Source organism: Eucyclogobius newberryi, unplaced genomic scaffold, assembly GCF_026437365.1.
Source record: "Eucyclogobius newberryi isolate DKJ021-1_F unplaced genomic scaffold, fEucNew1.0.hap1 SCAF_7, whole genome shotgun sequence".
Taxonomy (NCBI): domain Eukaryota; kingdom Metazoa; phylum Chordata; class Actinopteri; order Gobiiformes; family Gobiidae; genus Eucyclogobius; species Eucyclogobius newberryi.
In genome coordinates this window covers 35,886,390-35,905,470 of record NW_027316389.1, presented here as the reverse complement: position 1 = coordinate 35,905,470, position 19,081 = coordinate 35,886,390, and the positions used below count along the sequence as shown (strand labels likewise).

The following is a 19,081-nucleotide window of genomic DNA, read 5'->3' as shown; positions in this document are numbered from 1 at the left end:
TAAAGGGATTCAGGGGTGGCTGCCCACAAGTCCGAAGGCTCACAAGTCCGAAGGTTCACAAGTCCGAAGGCTCACAAGTCCGAAGGTTCACAAGTCCGGACTTGTGAACCTTCAGACTTGTGAACCTTCGGACTTGTGAACCTTCGGACTTGTGAACCTTCGGGCTTGTGGGTAGGGTTAGCACTTGTGACCCTTCAGACTTGTGGGGTGGAACCGAATTCAGGATCATGTGTATTTTCTATAAAGGTCCCATATCATGCAAAATCGACTTTTCAGAGCTTTTAACCTTCTTTCCATTGGTGCCTCATATATGTGCCCAAATTGTCTTTTTGAATGATTCCTGCAATATTTAGCTAAAGAACAGTCTCTCTCCTTCTCCTCGGATGAGCAGACGAACAGCACACTGTTTCTGCCTCCTCCAGGAAGCACTCTGTACCTGTAGCAGGCCCCCCTCCAGGTATGTGAGTACCCCACTCACATACCCGGAGGGGGGCCTGCTACAGATACATATCACCCAAGATATGGGTGATATTTTGTAACTATTATGTTATGGGTGTTGCACAACACTTAAATATTATCAAATCTACCCTCAGAGTAGACTACGAAACGGGACAAATTGCATGAAATGGAACCTTTAAAAACCTGGGAAATAGATACAACATCAAAGTGTCAATTAATAAGGCTGGATATTAGAAATCAAGAAATAAAATGTAAATCTTTGAAAGATTGGTACATAGATGTATGTGTAAGTAAGTAAGTAGTAAATGTTATTTGTATAGCACCTTTCACAGACAGAAGTCACAAAGTGCTTCACAAAACACAGAATAAAACGATAAAAACACAAAAAATGTACAGTGAGCAATACATATACAACAATATACAGTAAAATCAGCCGCAAAAACAAATGCAATTAAAGCCGCACGCGTCGATAAAGGCCCTCGCCCCCCTTGCGACCGCGGGGTACTTGCCACCGCAAAGAGCACACCTCTAATCCCCCGCCTACATCACCCATCCCCCACAAACAGTACAAACTGTATAATACTTTATACAACATTTTTACAACCGCACGGTTCGAGATAGAGTTATGTCCCCACTGGCTTTTATGTTCAGTGTGATATGGAGAGTAAATGCCTAATTGTAACTGTTAATGACAAAGTACAAAGTAAATTTAATCCCATTCAAAATGCCCGTAATCCAAAACGCATGTAAGTCTATGGCAGTGTTTGTCATGTTGCCACGGTAACATGCTTGCAGCTAGATGTATGCTTTTTTTGTTTAAATGGCAAGAAATGAAGATACGTTTCTTATCTTAAGTTTTGGAGCAGGACCACACCTTCCTGTGGCTATTAACTATTCAGGTATCCAGGTCACACACATCAGCGTTTGTGACTTTGTGCACCTTCCTCTTTCCCTCTTCTAATTATCATTCTAATTTATGAGAATAAACACTTTGCATCTTAGCTGGAGATGTGGTCATTGCTCGTGAAGGACCTGTGCCAAATTTAATTTGTCTACATCAAAGTAAATTTTTTCATCCCTTTCAAAATGCTTGTAAACCAAAACACGTATAAATCAATGACAATATTTGTCAGGTTTCCACGGCAACATACTTGTTGATGGAGGTATGCCATCCCTGGCTTTATCAGAATTGTAAATGCCAAATTTGATTTGACTATATTTAACCCTTCGGGGTCCGGAGCTTTTTTGGCCATTTTTGGGTACCTTCAATTTTGCCCTGATATATACTACATTAAGAAATGTTTACCAGACCAATGTTGGGTATATTTTTTTCAGCACAACCTCACCTATATGATCAGTTAGTTAGTTTTTCACTTTGACATACTATTTCAACATACTGGACCTAAACACACACAGAAAACACAAAGTCTGTCTAGAAAAAATATGTTTTTTTCATTGTAAAACCCTCAAACATGCTCAACCAAGCATTTAAAAAGGTTCAAACTGAACCACAAGGTGCAAATATGAACATATAAAAGTATTATTGTGATATATACAAGCAATAAACAACTATTTACAATAAAAAGTAGGTAAATCCTCAGGCGTTTTTCTATTTGTGCTACTTCTCAAAACAGTTTCTGTCCAAAATGACACAGAGAGCCACATCACAGGCCTTGTACTTCCATGTGAGTGATGTTCAGAAGGAACTCTAAACCAGGTCCAACCCAGGTCTAAACCAGGTCTAAACCAGGACTAAACCAGGTCTAAACCAGGACTAAACCAGGTCTAAACCAGGACTAAACCAGGACTAAACCAGGTCTAAACCAGGACTAAACCAGGTCTAAACCAGGACTAAACCAGGTCCAAACTAGGACTAAACCAGGTCTAAACCAGGACTAAACCAGGTCTAAACCAGGACTAAACCAGGTCTAAACCAGGTCTGAATCAGGTCTAAACCAGGTCTAAACCAGAACTAAACCAGGACTAAACCAGGTCTAAACCAGGACTAACCCAGGACTAAACCAGGACTAAAGCAGGTCTAAACCAGGTCTAAACTTGATCAACATGAAGTGTGCCCCTCATTTTGCTTCACAACAACTATATTACTGACAATGAAATACTTGAAATACTAAAACTCTCCAAAACTACTCAAAAACAGCATGATTCCTCTCGTTCGTTCTTCTTCTTTGACTATTTGTCATGTGACTAATGTTTACATTCCTTGTGTGCATCCTGAACATCCGCGTTAGCACAAGCTAACGTTTTTTTCCGTTTCGTTTTATCACAAACCGTAGGGAGAGCGGAAGATCGTTCCAGAGTCTGGGGGCAACAGCCTGGAAGGATCGGTCTCCTCTGGTCCGAAAACGGGTGCGAGGCACCAATAACAGTTTCTGGTCCAAGGACCTTAGTGAGCGAGAGGGAGTGTACGGTTTAATCAGATCGATAATGTACGATGGGACCTGACCATTTAAAGCTCTAAAAGTCAGAACAAGAATTTTGAAATATATCCGGTACAAGACCGGCAGCCAGTGAAGGGCTTTTAGAATGGGTGAAATGTCGGCCCTTCTATTTGTGCGAGTCAAGATCCTCGCTGCAGAGTTCTGGACCAGCTGCAGACGAGAGAGCTCCTTCTTGTTAAGACAGGAAAACAAGCTATTACAATAGTCTAAACGTGAAGACACAAAGGCATGAATTATAAATTCCAGATCATTTTGAGACACCATTTTCCTGAGCTTAGAGATTTTCCTCAACTGAAAGAAACAGTTCCTCGTCAATAGCTTGGAGTGGTGCTCTAAAGACATGTCTTTGTCAAAGACAACACCCAAGTTTCTAAGTTTTGGTTTTGTAGTCTGGGCTAAATCACCCAAGTACTGGTTTATCCCTGGAATGGCATCATCAGGGGCAATAATCAGAGTTTCTGTTTTGTCAGCATTTAGCTGCAAGGAGTTTTTGCTCAGTCATTGTTTAATTTGCACTAAACAACTGACCAAGGAGTTCAGCTTCTGGATCTTAGAAGGTTTGAAAGAGCAATATAGCTGAATATCGTCAGCGAACAGGTGGTAGGACACATCACTAAACTTTTTAATGATCATTCCCAGGGGGATTATATTAAGCAGAAATAGGACGGGACCCAAAACGGAGCCCTGAGGAACTCCACACAACAGATGAGCTGAGTCGGACATTATTTGGTTTGCAGCAACACTAAAGCTCCGACCGGATAAATATGAGGAAAACCAATGAAGAACTGACCCCGGTAGTCCAATCAGGTCCCTCAATCTGTTTAACAGGATATGATGGTCGACAGTGTCAAAGGCTGCAGACAGATCCAACAGAACTAAAACAGTGCATTTTCCAGAATCAGCAGACATCATAATGTCACTGGACACTTTCAACAATGCGGTTTCCGTAGAATGATGTTTGCGGAAACCAGATTGAAAAGAGTCGTGAATGTTTGACTGATCAAGGAAATCGGAAAATTGTTCAGAGACCACCTTCTCAAGGATTTTGGACATAAACGGGAGCTTTGATATGGGTCTGAAACTTTTGGGGTCTGTCGGGTCCAAGTTTGTTTTTTTCATCAAAGGCTCTACTATGGCATGTTTAAATGGACCAGGAAACACACCGGTAGAAAGAGAGATATTTACCATTTTGCTAACCCAGGGGCCAATAACATCAAACACTTTGAGGAAAAGCTTGCAGGGAAGGGCATCTGATGAACAAGAGGTGGGTTTCATCTTGGTCACCAGAGCTGAGATGTATTCTAGAGTGACAGGCTTAAAAGGAGACTATTTTAGACTCCATCTAAAATGGATACACAGTGGCTGCTAAAGGAATTAATTAAACTGTCCACATCAAGACAATTCATAAACAAATGAGGATCAAATACAGCAGAAAATTGGACAGCTGTATTTGCAGTGATAATGCGCCTCTGAGACCTGATGTTTGAGGGCACATGCTCAGGAGAAAAGTTCAATTCAAATAAAACACAGCTATGAGCGCTGTAGAGTGTTTTACTTTAGAGATCCGTGTATTCCAGAATGTGAGAAAAAACAGTGTTGAGAAAATGTAACCACTACAAGTTACAAAACTGTATTCATGTGTAAAACAGAAAAAGTACCGTATATATTGGCAAATACTTATTTATAATTGTGTGGCATCTTAGGGCCCATGTCCCCTCCGTGTAACCTGACCATATACAACCACACGGCGGTGTCAGTGTGGCTGAGCTGGGAGCCCGCTCTGGAACCCAACGGAGTGGTGACGCACTACGGCTTCAGGATCCGAGAGCTCATCACACAGACGGTCACACTCCAGGTGCTGCTAATTTCACAGCCCAAAGGTTCAGACCCCCTCCCATAAAAATACACCTGTTTATCTAATATACACTCTTAAAAATCCACACACACTTTCATATTTACTCCAATTTCACAGGCCGGAAAGCATTGGAAACATGATATTTACACACATAAATGCACAGAGACAAAGCAGTGTTATCTCCTCCACTAGATGATGTAATGCCTGCCATATGATATTTATTGTATGTGTCTAGAATTCCTCGGGTCCGTCCACTATGCAATATCTCTCAGGGTTCCGGCCCCACAGCTCCTATGAGATAAGTGTGTGCAGCTACACACGAGTGGGCCACGGCAACCAGTTCAGCAGGCCAGTCACCTTCACCACCAACGAGTCAGGTATGTGCTCTCACTCACACACACTTGTATTTATTTATTTTGTATTTTTCAAAATTAAAAAACATAGAACTACAAAAACAAACACGACAGGACTAGAGAGGGATCAATTGTTTTTGATATTATCAAGATATTATTATGTTATCTTAACATTTCTTATTTATCACATTTTAAGAAGAATGAATGATGACGGTGTGCTATAATGAAAGCTCAGTTAAAGAGGGTGTAAACCTAACATGGCCTGTTTAAACAAAAAGTATTTTTATTTACTCAATAAAAAAAATATATATATTGTTTTGTAAAGGTAATAGTATCTAGACGTAACATAATAAAGCTGAGTTGGCTAAGTATTTATCCTCAGTTGTCATAAAATTCAATCGTCAGTACAGTGAACCCTCGCTATAACGCGGTTCACTTTTCACGGTCTCGCTGCTTCACGGATTTGCATCATGCATTGTGTTCTGTATTCTGATTGGCTAAACAGTCTCTCCGCATCTTCTCTACCTGTGTGTCAATAACGTTACACTGTTATTGACACCCACAATGTCAACAAAACGTTCTGCACTGACAAAAGTGTTAGTCCAAATGATAACTCCACTTTAGGTTTGGTTCATTTATTTAGCGAACACCACGTTCACATTAGCCAACACAACAACGTCTACCTTGGTCCCACCCAGACACGTAATACAGGTAAACAGAACAGTATTGCCCCCTAGCTGTCAGGCATGAGAAGTGAAACTTAGAGAAGTGAAACTTAAGAAACTAACAAAAGGCACTTGCGGTCGGGCCCAAAAGGCAGAGGAAGATGCTAACTATCGCAGAAAAAGTTAAACTTAAAACAACAAACGTTTATACAGTACTTTTATTTGCTAAACAAATGTTTGGGCCTGTAAAAGGGTTTTGTTCCTTGCTTTCAATGTTTTATGGAGTATTTCATTGTATAATTGTAAAAAAATAAAGGTTTCTACTTCACGGATTTCGCCTATCGCGGGTTCTTTTTGGAACGTAACCCCAGCGATAAACGAGGGTTCACTGTATTATTAACCATCACGGTTAATAATACTGTAAAGGACAGTAACCTTGAATGTTTTTTTCTGTAAGTGCTGAATACAGATGAGCTCAACGGCCGTAGAAGTTATAAAATAAAAAACTGTAACTCTGTACAGTGTCTGATGAGGTGAACAGCCTCTCCTGTGTTGGAGTGAGCTGGGACTCAGTGCGGGTATCATGGGATTGCCCAGACAACCCCAACGGGCAGATCCTGTTTTATGAGATCACGGTGGCGATGAAAGCAGAGTTCCTCCGTCAGGAGCACACAGGGCACCAGTACACCATCTCAGGCCTGTCCCCAGAGCAGCAGTACACTCTGAGTGTGGCTGCGGTCAACTCTGCCGGGTCTGGACACGTGGTCAACTGCACCGCCACAACACTGTCTGAGTCAGGTACACCACTGTGCACAATCAGACTCTACATTTTATGATAAAAAAAAGACATGATCACATTTTTTCCTCAATTTAAAAAAAGGATGCCACAGTGAAAAGTTGTTAAAAGAAGCACTATGTAACATTTCTTATGAGCTACTTGGTCTTAAGGTCTCATGTGGATGTTATCACTTTGCTTGGATTGTATCACAGTGTGGCATTAAACGTATCTATCTCCAGGAAGATAAGCAGGTGACACCACTAGTCAGAGGTAGAGGTCAGATCTGTGGAGAGGCGAGCCCTCTCGCAGTAAGAATGCATGTTTTTCATGGTATTTTTTAGCATTAATCAGAGGTGGGTAGAGGGGCCAAAATGTGTACTTAAGTAAGAGTAATGTTACTTTGAAATAACATTACTCAAGTAGACGTTAAAAAAGTAAGAGTAAAAAAGTATTTAGAAAAACTACAACTTGAGTACTGAGTAACTGTGGTTACAAAATGGATTTAGATTCGGATATTTCCAAATATAGAAATAGACATAAAATGTAAAAAAAAAACTAAATCTCATCTGAAAGTAAAGTGCAAATGGTTGAATTATTTAATGTTGTCAACATAGGCAGGAGGAAGGGAACCAAAACTTTTACTCAAGTTAGAGTTTTGTTACTTCAAACTAAATATTATTCAAGTAGAAGAAAAAGTGTGGTGTCTGGAAACTACTCGAAAAAGTGCAATCTTTTATTTAATTTCTTTTTTAATTATTTTTTGACCCGTAGGCTTTATTAGACAGGACATAGGGATGAGAGAAGGGAGGACATGCAGCAAATTGTCAAAATTCAAATTCACATTGCTGCAACTGGCAGCACATGGAGCTTGGTATATGTTCTGCCGCCTTAACCACTCAACCACCAAGCAGCACCAAAAGTGCATTCTCATTAAAAAGTGTCTACTACCAACCTCTGGAATTAAACACACTAACTGAAATAAATGCAAAATAAGTTTAACGCCATATTGTGTTACACTCCAGGTATAACAATTACAAGTTGAAAAGTTACATAGTGCACCTTTAAATGGTTTATTTGGCAGGCCTAGTCCGAGTTGCTTAGTTGCAGCAGCTCTTGGACAGATGAGTCTCTGTGTGTCTCTCCACACTACCCTCTCAATAAAAATCCTCTCTGACCTTGTTCGAGTCATACTTTGTGTAGGCTACTGTTTGTGATATTGAAGTGTGTTTAATATCATTGTTGTTCCACAGTCCCAGCTGCCCCTCACAACCTAAACATCTCAGAGGCCACAGCTAACAGCATGACTCTGAAGTGGGCCCCGCCGCTCTCCGTCCCTGGCCTGCTCAAACAGTACCACATCACTGCACAGCTGCTGTCCACTGTTTGTGAATCGTCCTTTGCTGTTATAGATGACACTCCAGACTGTGTGGACAACAGTTCCATGTTGTCCCTTAATGTTTCCAATGGCACCACAGACGAACACAGCTTCACAGTCCAGGCCTTGTCCAAATACAGATACTACCGCTTCAAAGTGGCTGCGGTCACTAACGCTGGAAAGGGAGAATACACTTCCTGGGTGTACGGTCAGACCATGGCAGGAGGTAATGTTTCCCAACAGAACTTAGATTAGTTACTGTTTCACAACATATGACCGTTAACTTAAAAAACAATGTATTTCTAAACTTTGGACAAAAGTGCCAAAGGCTGGGAAATTAAGTGGTACTAAATGCAACCATTAAATAACATGTTTTCTTCTTCTTTAGCTTGTGCGGTGATTTCTCATTGTATCGTGTTGGTGGTTGTACTAGTTGTATGTATGTAGTACCGGTATGTACTTACGAGGATACATACTGTATCCATCCAGCTAATCAACTTCGTTTAAAATATCTACTTACTGAAAGAGTAACTGGGGAAAGACCAGCTTTACTATTTTAGTAATATTTGAATCAGATTTGATCTATTCATCTTAAATTCTTACATTACATTTTATAAATTTGTGTGTTGCAAATTGTGATTTTAACCCCATTGGTTACTTTGCTAGTCTTTGTTGCTGTTGTCTGGACAAGAATCTATTTTGAATTGTATATGTTCAGTTAAGTATTTAGTATTGATGATTCATAAATATTCTTGCAGTTGGAGATTTGTACTGACAGCCCTCTAACACAAACGCAAACCAAAAGTATATCACTTCCTTCTGCAGATCCTGATGCTCCCCCCCGTGACCTCCGAGTGACCTCCACTGCCAACAGCCTACACTTGAAGTGGGAGGAGCCAGATATTCTCTCAGGTCCCACAAAGTATCTTGTTCAGGTTGGTTTACTTGTTTCTATGTACAAACTAACATCAACATATGCAAATCTAACTAATCCTACATTTCGCTAGCCTCAAGTCATTTTTGGGCCATTAACAATTGCTTTTTTTAGTCTCATTATACTCTCCAGAACTTGTGGCATCTGTAGATGTCTTTGGTCAATCAGAAAGATTTTTCTAAAAAACACAAACCGTCTTGACTTACTGCAGGTTTTTGACCCATAGAAACACATTAAGAAACTCAAATTAAAATCCGGGGCCAGGGATCTCCTGAAAAAAGAGATGCTGAAGCTCAGTGGGACTTTCCTGCTTAAATAAAGGTTCATAAATAGGTCATGGCCAAGTCAGTACACACAAGTCCTTTTTTTCTGTTATACAACATGACTGTAGGTTTTGACTATACATAATATTTGAATAATATGATTTTTTTTTTTAAATCCCCAAAACCCTGGGAAATGATTGAGGCATTTGTGCTATAGGGCTAACGATTGGTTGTCATGTGCTTGCAGGTGGAGGGCCCCGGGGTGAACCTGTCCCTGGTGCTGGGTCCTGGAGAGCACAACAGCCTGCTTGTACCTAACCTGACGGCTTACTCCTCTTACAATGTGACTGTCACCGCCTTCACTGGCCCAGTGCAGTCGGCAGTCATCAATGGAAAGGCCATTGGTCCACTCATGTTCCAGACCATGGAGGAGGGTATGCAAATGTTTGGATATTTAAATATAGGATTTATATTATTGACGGTGTCTTGTGGTGATCAGTTTCTCTTTAAAGATGCAAAGGAGATGTTTGAAATTTTCATGGACACCTTCGAAGGGATATTTTATATATATAACAGTTTATGTATTATTTTGGATTGTAATTATTTTGCACAAATGAGTGCTTCAAACCCTAGTTTTAGTGAACACAAAAACGCTAGTAAGACTATTATTCTTGCGTAAATACAGTACACATAACATGAATGTATGTGGGTTACCAAACTGACATTACCTCCTGAATGCTTGATATTATTGGCCCTGTATCAGACTTTTATTTATTTTAGTTCAAGAAAATGACCTTTGCATCATACATTATGTAGCAAAAGCAGGATTTAAGATAAGATAAGATATTCCTTTATGTAATACATTTATGCAATAAACAGGGACTTCATGTTGTCTAAAAATTCTCTGCAATTTTTCAGACAGTCCCGAGACATAGGGGATAGAAACACCCTTCCTTCTCTGTTCTGTTTCCCCTTTGTCCCTTTTGTCCTGCTTTTTGGTTCTCTTCACTCTGTTGAGAGCCCAAGCCGGTTATCCACAGGCTGAGAGAGCGTTTCAGACGTGTTTCCGGAATGTTTATTTTAAACCAGGCAACACTTCAAGACAAAAACTGGTTAACCCTAAGGTCAAGATGCCAACCCAAAAACAGAGCAATGTAGTGTATTCTATCCAATGCAGTGAAGAAAAGTGTGAAGCGCGTTACATAGGAGAGACTAAACAGCCACTGCACAAGAGGCTTTATCAGCACAGAAGACATGCAAGTTCAGGACCTCAGAGCGCCGTGCATCTTCATCTTAAAGCGTCTAATCACTCTTTTGAAGACAGTGAGGTGAAGATTCTAAGCAGGGGAAAAATATGGTTGGAAAGAGGAGTTGAAGAGGCATTTTTTTGTTGAAAAAGAAAGACCATCATCATTAAATAAGATGAGATAAGATAAGATTATCCTTTATTGTCCACACATGGGAAAATTTCATTGATGCAACGCAGGGAGATACAGAGGTAGATACAGAGAAAAAGAACAGATAACTTATAGGAAGTTTGAAAAACACTCTCAGTAGAAGATCTCTTATAAACAAAAACTCCTATAGACAAAACCTCCCATTTCCCAACAAGGGATGGAGGGGAAAAATAATAAAGATAACAACTAGAAAATCTGCAATGGCTGAAGCCATTGCTGGAGTGTCTGCGTCTCTCCCTCTCACAAGATAACACAAGATAATCTTACCTGTTGTTGACAGAGATCCCAAACTACTAAAGAATAAAGCCTAAAGAATAAAGTCTCCCTCTCTCCTCCTCTCTCTCCCCTACCTCACCCTCCTGTGTGTGTAGGTGTGTATTGTATGTCTCTCTCCCTCTCCCTCCCTCTCTCCCTCCCTTCCTCTCTCTCTCCCTCCCTCTCTCCCTCTCCCCCTCTCTCTCTCTCTCTCTCTCTCTCTCTCTCGCTCGACTGGCTCCGTCCCAAAATTCTAAAGAATAAAGTCTACCTCTCTCTCCCTCCCTCTCTCCCTCTCTCTCCCTCTCCACAATACAAGAACATAGTGTCTGCGCGTGATGTCACGCAGGCACTATATGTTCTTGTATTGTGAGTGATGTCACAAATTTTGTATTATTATTATTATATTTTCCATTCCTCCCTCTCTCTCCCTCCCTCTCTCCCTCCCTCTCTCCCTCTCTCCCTCTCCCCCCCTCTCTCTCTCTCTCTCTCTCTCTCTCTCTCTCTCGCTCTCTCTCTCTCTCTCTGTCAGTCTCTCACTGAAGCTGCTCTCCAGAACAGACAGAGTGTCCTGCCCCTGCAGGACACTCTGTCTGTCTCACCCCCTGGTGACACTCATGGTCCAGCATAGATGTGAATCTAGCCAGGACCCTTCTGTCCCTCACCTTCTGCACCGAGTCCAGAGCACAGCCCAGGACGGAGCTGGACTTCTTGATGACTTTGTCCAGCTTTCTCCTCTCCCTCTCTGTGATGCTGCTGCTCCAGCAGGCCACACCGTACTGGAGGGCTGATGCCACCACAGAGTCGTAGAAGTTCTTCAGGAGTGGCCCTGTCACTCCAAAAGACCTGAGTCTCCTCAGGAGGTAGAGCCGACTCTGGCTCTTCCTGTACAGTGCGTCTGTGTTGTGAGTTCAGTCCAGTTTGTGGTTCAGATGAACACCCAGGTACTTGTATGAGTCCACTCTCTCAATGTCCCGTCCCTGGATGTTCACTGGTAAGGGGGCAGTGGGGTGGCGTCTGCGGAAGTCCACTACCATCTCCTTGGTCTTCCCTGCGTTGATGAGGAGGTGGTTCCGCTGACACCAGTCCACAAAGTCCTGCGCCAGTCCCCTGTACTCCGCATCATCGTCGTCCGTGATGAGTCCGATGATGGCAGAGTCGTCAGAAAACTTCTGCAGGACACAGCTTTCCTGGGGCGCCCCCACACTGCAGGTCCGAGTGTCAGACACACAGTCCCGGGCTCTCACAAACTGGGGTCGGTCTGTGAGGTAGTCCAGGATCCACTCTGCCAGGTCATACTCCACACCAGCCGTCTCCAGTTTGTCCCTCAGGAGCAGCGGCTGGATGGTGTTGAAGGCGCTGGAGAGATCGAAGAACAGGATCCTCACAGAGCTGCCAGGCTTTTCCAGGTGAGAGAGAGAGCGGTGCAGCAGGGAGATGACGGCATCCTCCACTCCGATGCCAGGCCGATAAGCAAACTGCAGCGGGTCCATGGCTGAGCTCACGGTGGAGCGGAGGTGGTCCAGGACCAGCCGCTCCAGTGTCTTCATCAGGTGGGACGTGAGAGCCACCGGCCTGAAGCTGTTGAGGTCTTTGGCGCGCGGTGTCTTGGGCACAGGTACCAGACAGGAGGTCTTCCAGACCTGTGGTACTACCCTCAGCTTCAGGCTCATGTTGAAGACATGCTCCATAACTCCACACAGTTCATCTGCGCAGGACTTAAGGAGCCTGGGGCTGATACCATCAGGTCCTGCTGCCTTCCTCACTTTAATCCTCTTCAGCTCACTCCTCACCTGTGCTGCTGTGACAGTCAGTGGATGGCAGGGGGACTGTGTGCTGGGGGGATGTGTGAGTCCAGGCAAAGTAGGGAGTTGATGGTCCGGGGCAGAGAAGTGAAGAGGAACAGATGCAGGGCATTGTCCAGCTGTGAAAGAGGGAGCATGCAGCTGTGCAGGGGGAGGGGTGGGTGACTCAAACCTCAAGAAGTGAGCATTTAAATCATTCACCCACTGTAGGTCTCCCTCTGTCTGGGCAGGGGGGATTTTGAAGCCCGAGATGGTTTTCAGGCTCCTCCACACTCCCTGAATGTTCTTCTGCTGCAGCTGCTCCTCCATCATCCTCTTGTAGCCGGCTTCCGCCTGCCTGATCTTCCTCCTCAGCTCCTTCTGCACAGTCCTCAGCTCCTCCTTGTTCCCTGACCTGGCTCTCTTTTTCTCCTTCAGCAGAGCCTTCAGTTCACGGTTAATCCATGGCTTGTTGTTTGGAAAACACCGCACCGTCCGGAAGGGAACAGTGTTCTCAAAACAGAAGTTGATGTAGTCCGTGATGCACTCTGTGATGGTGTTGATGTCCTCCCCATGTGTGTCATAAAGCTCAGTCCAGACATTGGTGCTGAAGCAGTCCCTCAGAGCCTCCTCGCTCTCAGCAGACCACATCCTCACCTCACGGGACACCACAGGCTGCCTGCGCACGATGGGTTCATGCACAGGCCTCAGATGTACAAGGTTGTGGTCCGAGCTGCCCAGGGGAGGGAGGGGGGAAGAAGAATAAGCCTCTTTGGTGTTGGCAAAAAACAAGTCCAATGTTCTATTGTCTCTGGTGGGGCAGGTGACATACTGGGTGTATGTTGGTAGAACAGAAGAGGGAGAAGCGTGGTTAAAGTCACCAGAGACGAGGAAGAGCGCCTGTGGGTGCTGTGTTTGCAGCCTACAAGTGCAGGAGAGTAGTGCTTCACAAGCATATTCAGCATTGGCAGACGGGGCCACATAGACTGCGATCAAAATCACATATGAGAACTCCCGGGGCAGATAATATGGCCTCATGCCAATAGCCAATAGTTCAATGTCTTTGTTACATAGCTGCTGCTTCACTGTGCAGTGTTCGGGTTTACACCAGCTCGTGTTTACATAAACAGCCAGCCCTCCACCTCTCTTCTTCCCGCATTCTCTCGTTCTGTCCGCCCGCAGCAGATGAAAATTGTCCAAACCTACAATAGAGTCTGGCATTTCAGCTGTTAACCAGGTCTCTGTGAAAATCAAGATGCTGCTGTCCTTATAAATAGGAATGGGGGTTTAAGATTCAACCTTCCTGTTGTTTATGATGGAATTTTGAATCCCTGGAGAGGTAGACACCCAGGACATTCGGATGCTAATCAGTTACACAGGGCGGAGAGAAAGTGAGCCAGGGACATAAGGGAGACTAATAGCTCATTAAAGGACTGATAGTAAACAAGAGGCTAGCTTGTTAGAAAACAAAGAGGTGAAGTTTCTGTTGAAACAAACAACTTTTTCTTTTTCGTCAGGACTTCCCGCCCCGGTGGGCGGGGCTTACCACAGAATAGGATAAATATCTGAGTTCCTGGTCTAAATTCGCAGATTGACAATGACTCTTGGATGAGAGTCGAAACGTTTCGTTTTTTCTAAAACTGAGTCAAGATGACTACAACTGAACCTTTTTCTACAATGGAACACTCCTGGAAAATGAGGGATTACACCGATACATGACCATACCTTATATGGTCTTTAGCCAGTAAAATCCTCCGCCTTTCTAAACGTTTTCTTCCTTTTTTATTCCCTTCAATATACTCCTATCGTATCTGCATCCAGAGCCCAAGAGCCCTCCGGCCAACGTGACAGTTACAATCATCTCAGATGAGGTGGACCGGGTGAAAGTGACTTTCTCTCCTCCAGAGGAGCCCAAAGGAAACATCACAGCCTACTACGTGTACATCTTTCAAGGGCTCGAGATGGTGAGGAACATCAGCCTCAATGTTCTCCACAGTGAGGAGAACAAGTTGACAGCATTGATTGATGGGCTGAAGGGAGGACACAACTACAGCATACAGGTACAGCCATGACACTGAATTACTCTTCACTTAAGTTTTCTCTCTAATAACAGTCCCTAAGTACACACAGTTTAACTGGTTTGTGAGTTTATCATTCACAATAAATATACAATCCAATTTATTTATGCAGCACATTTTAGGGCTGCACAATATATTGCAAAATTATCATTATTATATTGGCTGATGCTACAGTAATCAATATTGCAACAAAATTAGTATATAAGACCAAGTTTTTTACTTTTTAAGGAAAATGTGCGTTTTTTCGAGTTGTCAAAAGTATCGTAAATCAGATACTAATTGGTACTAAAATCACTTTAACAAGACAAAACTTTACCTAGTCAGATTTTATTTATTATTCTCCTTAAATTGAATAAATGTTTTCGACAGTCCGACGAGTAAATTAAGGCATGCACATTTTGGTTTTACTATTATTGTCAAAATGTAGCCTTTATCAAATACCATACGTAATATAATATAATATAATATCACAATAATATAAATATTGCAGTAATAACTTAACATAAAAGTTCTTTCCATAACAAAAGTTGCATTTCCATGACGAATTTCACACAAATGGCATGTCATCTAAAGGAATGATAGTGTTACGTTTTACACTGTGAGTTCCAGGGAAAACTGATCATAATATGTGACATTTTCGCACTTGACATTTGTTAAATGTCAGACATACTTTGAACAAAGCACATTGAAAGAACAAATCCCTGTCCTAACACTGTCTGTCTGTCTGTCTGTCTGATTGTAGATCTCAGCAAGGAACAGCGCAGGCAGGAGCCCCCCCAGCCCCCTTATCCACATAACTACAGCCATCAAAGGTAGAACAGTGCACTCAGTTTCTCCAAGGCACAAGAGAGCAGTTCTAACCCTGTAGCAGAGAAAGCAGAGGATTAGTAATGTAGAATGATGTAGAGGCCCAAATTAGAAGTACCTTGTTGTTGTGGTGTTTGCTGCAGTCACTGATCTGCTCTGCTCTCTCACATGTGGTCATCCCAGCCCCGGCCAAGCCCACTCAGATACCCCAGGCAGTGCAGGGCCACCGAGGGGTTGCCATGGTAACCCACAGAAGTATCGCCATCCACATGCCTGCCTGTTTCTATAGTGACGACAACGGACCAATCGCAAAAATCCAGGTCATCGTGGCCGAGTCAGGGGGTATGACTCTTTTGGAATATATCTTTAGGCTTGTGCAATATCAGCAATTTATCTGGCAGGTACTGTAACGGCAGTTTGATTTGTCCCAAAAAATAAAAATAGAAAAACAGTTGACTGTGCACATTGCAAAAAAAAAAACATGACAATCCGCTGCTTGTTATGGTGAAATGAGAGTCAAGTCTATAGACCTGTTTTACCTTTTAGACCTGTAGACCTTTTTAGCTCAATATTACAATATACAGTAAACCAAATGTAATTCACCATAATGTACCTGGAAAAAGCTTAATATTTCTCCTTTATTGGTGAAATCAAGTTTGAAATGTTAATAGTTGTTCCTGACATTGCAGGACAACACAGTATTACTCAAACATGCATGCAATTATAGAAGTACAACTTAGTAACATGCAAGAATCTCACATACTTACACGGGTCTATGCTCGACGTCATGGTTAGCGGTTGTCATACAAAAATAGATTGTGTTTGCTAATGTAAAACCCAAATATTTTACAATTTTAGCCATCATCAAATTGATCTTTTAGAGAATTATTTTTAACTTTATTTGCAATTAATAATATGGAATTAGTCAATAATCTGGAAACATCAAACTTGTGTCCTATTCTTGCATGATGTTTTCACAGTAAAAGACACTGAGAACGTGACAAACTGGAGAGCCGCCTTCTCCCGCTCTCCAGCCCCTTACATCACAGACCAGGGCTTTCTCAATCCCCCCTGTGAGGCCCTAAACCTGGACACAGGCTGGAAGATAGGCCAGCACTTACTTTTGGGAGACAAGCCTCCTCTGAAGCTCCCCAACACAACAGGAATCTATGTGATCGGAAAGGAAAACGACTGCCTGAACGATTCGGACACCTACTGTAATGGACCTTTGAAGCCCAATACAGTTTATGTGTGAGTATTTGAACAGGTGAAGTGAAGAACAGGTTTCAGCCCCACCCTCTTAGTCTTTTCTCTCATTCAGATGTTGAACCATGACAGAGATACAACTGTCTGGACAAGCAGACAGTTCTTGCTCAACAAAGTCTCTGATCGGATAAAATTGTAGGTGCAGGTGTTTCCTTGTGGTTCTTATCCTACAAAACAACTTTAAAGTATTTTGTTTTGTATTGTTTAATTTCTACAACAAACTATATGGAGTTAAATGCATTTCCAGAACTTGAATATCTAACAGCGGGGATAGGTAACACCAGGCGACGATGTCTTCAAAATGACAGTGACAACAAATAAGTCATGTAAATAAGTCATCAAAATGTAGATCCAATTAAGTTTATAATGTATCTTCTTGGACAGTGTTAAAACAGCTTTAAATTCATGTTTATATATCATTGAGTTTGTAAATTAACATCTGAATGTGAATTTTTGCTGTTGCTGTCATTAGTTACGCATAGACGTTAGCAACATTAACACAACACTGGATTTCTAACTGCAGAGGCTCAACGGCAGCAGCAGCTTCACAGACAGCAGGGGGCAATAGAGAGCAACTAAAGAGAAAATAACACAAGTATCATTAATATTTCAACTGTCGGATGTAAAACAAAGGTGCAGCCATGTAGGCTTGGCTAACTCCGATTAACTTGGAATTCTGAGATGACAGGGTGTTCCAATGTGAATTTAGTGTATATGTTGGAAATTCCGACCTACGAGGGCGACCGGAATGCAGCACTTTTCTACGTTCTAGACACACAAAGCGCTTTACATCTTCGAACCACTCATCCATCCACACACACGTTCACGCACTAGTGTACGCAAACACTGAGGGCGAGGCTGGTTAAGTGGACACAACGGCAGGAAGCTGACAACCTGTGGGTCAGTGGCTCTGACCGCTCTTCCAAGGATGAATGAAACAGTCCCTGTCTGTGTCCATCTTACAAATGAAAAACAGTTGGCTAATGCTAATTAGCTTGTGACTATGATGCTATTTTAAAATGTAGGCTAATTTTAGTTAGCTTGTGACTGTAATGCTATTTGAAAATAACTTGTTTAACAGAACAAATCCAGTCAATTGTTGTAGTTTCAACTAAATACTTTGTGGTTGGATTGTGTTAAAACAAAGACCAATATTAAAGTCTACCTTGAGTATCAGAACTTCAGACAGAGCGGTACCTCCAGCTAGCCCCTTTTTGATAATATCACATGAAAGGTATCAATATGGGCAATACCAGTAACTGACAAGCCACAGGAGGGTAGAAAAGTGAGGAAATGCAGTGTTTCTTGTTGAACTAAATAATAATTGTGTTTATCCATAAATAACTGACATTGTGTTTTTCCACAGTAACCTATAAGTTATCTGTTCTTTTCCTCTGTATCTACCTGCGTTGCAACAATGAAATTTCCCCATGTGTGGACAATAAAGGATTATCTTGTCTTATCTTATCTTAACAGGTTTAAATTCCGAGCCACCAACATCAATGGTGACTACACAGACTCGGAATACTCAGAGCACATCAAAACAAATGGTATGAGTTCTCATTTTTTGCGTAGCTCCTTCTACTGTGCATGAGATGTGATTTCTGTTGTGTCATTTACAGTAAATGGGCTATTAACCAGAGACGAACAGATCATCCTGGGAGTGCTCCTGTCGTTTTTCTTGGCCGTGTTGTTGATAATCATCATCTGTTGCTCCGTCAAGTAAGATGGCACCAAGAAAATCTAATGGTTCATTATCAGGAATCAGAGGCTGCACATATCAATTACGCCCAGCATCTGTGTGAATGTGGCACATCGGTCCAATCTCTATGAGACTCACATTTCATGGGCTTCCGGCGGCATGCTTCGGTGAAGTCTCTTTGTTGATGATCTCTCAGACAAATGTTTTCTTCAGCACTAAAATGTCATGTATTTACAGACAAGCAGAACTGGCATGGACATTATTTCGTACATATGATAGGGCAACAGTGGCACAGTGGATTGGTATTTGCCGAACAACCAGCAAATCACCTGTTAAAAATTTTCCCAATCACCCTCTTCTAATCTTGCTCTGGTTCCAGAAGTGAAATGCATATTTGTTTTTCCTATAGACAGCGGTATCCAGCAAATATTGCAGTGTAACAGGACACACTGATTTTAAGCACTATCTAATCTGCATATGAAGCAGAAGTAAAACTATGATAATAATGATAAAATATAGCCGCAAGCGGCAATGATCGGCCCTCGCCACGCCGCCGCCACGCCGCAAGAGGAGGGGGCGCTAACGCGCCCC

At 42.4% G+C, this 19,081-nt stretch overlaps 1 protein-coding gene across 1 annotated transcript in view; it reads left to right on the top strand.

Annotated features, from left to right (window-relative positions):
* ptprq (protein tyrosine phosphatase receptor type Q) overlaps positions 1–19,081 on the top strand; it is a 92,977-nt gene that overhangs the window by 55,671 nt on the left and 18,225 nt on the right. Inside the window, exons 40-51 of the mRNA XM_072434454.1 lie at positions 4,622–4,773; positions 5,009–5,150; positions 6,314–6,589; positions 7,820–8,170; positions 8,770–8,879; positions 9,389–9,575; positions 14,459–14,697; positions 15,458–15,527; positions 15,706–15,864; positions 16,503–16,773; positions 18,265–18,338; positions 18,411–18,510. Of these exons, the coding sequence (XP_072290555.1) occupies positions 4,622–4,773; positions 5,009–5,150; positions 6,314–6,589; positions 7,820–8,170; positions 8,770–8,879; positions 9,389–9,575; positions 14,459–14,697; positions 15,458–15,527; positions 15,706–15,864; positions 16,503–16,773; positions 18,265–18,338; positions 18,411–18,510 (2,131 nt within the window). The remainder of the gene's footprint in view (positions 1–4,621; positions 4,774–5,008; positions 5,151–6,313; positions 6,590–7,819; positions 8,171–8,769; positions 8,880–9,388; positions 9,576–14,458; positions 14,698–15,457; positions 15,528–15,705; positions 15,865–16,502; positions 16,774–18,264; positions 18,339–18,410; positions 18,511–19,081) is intronic.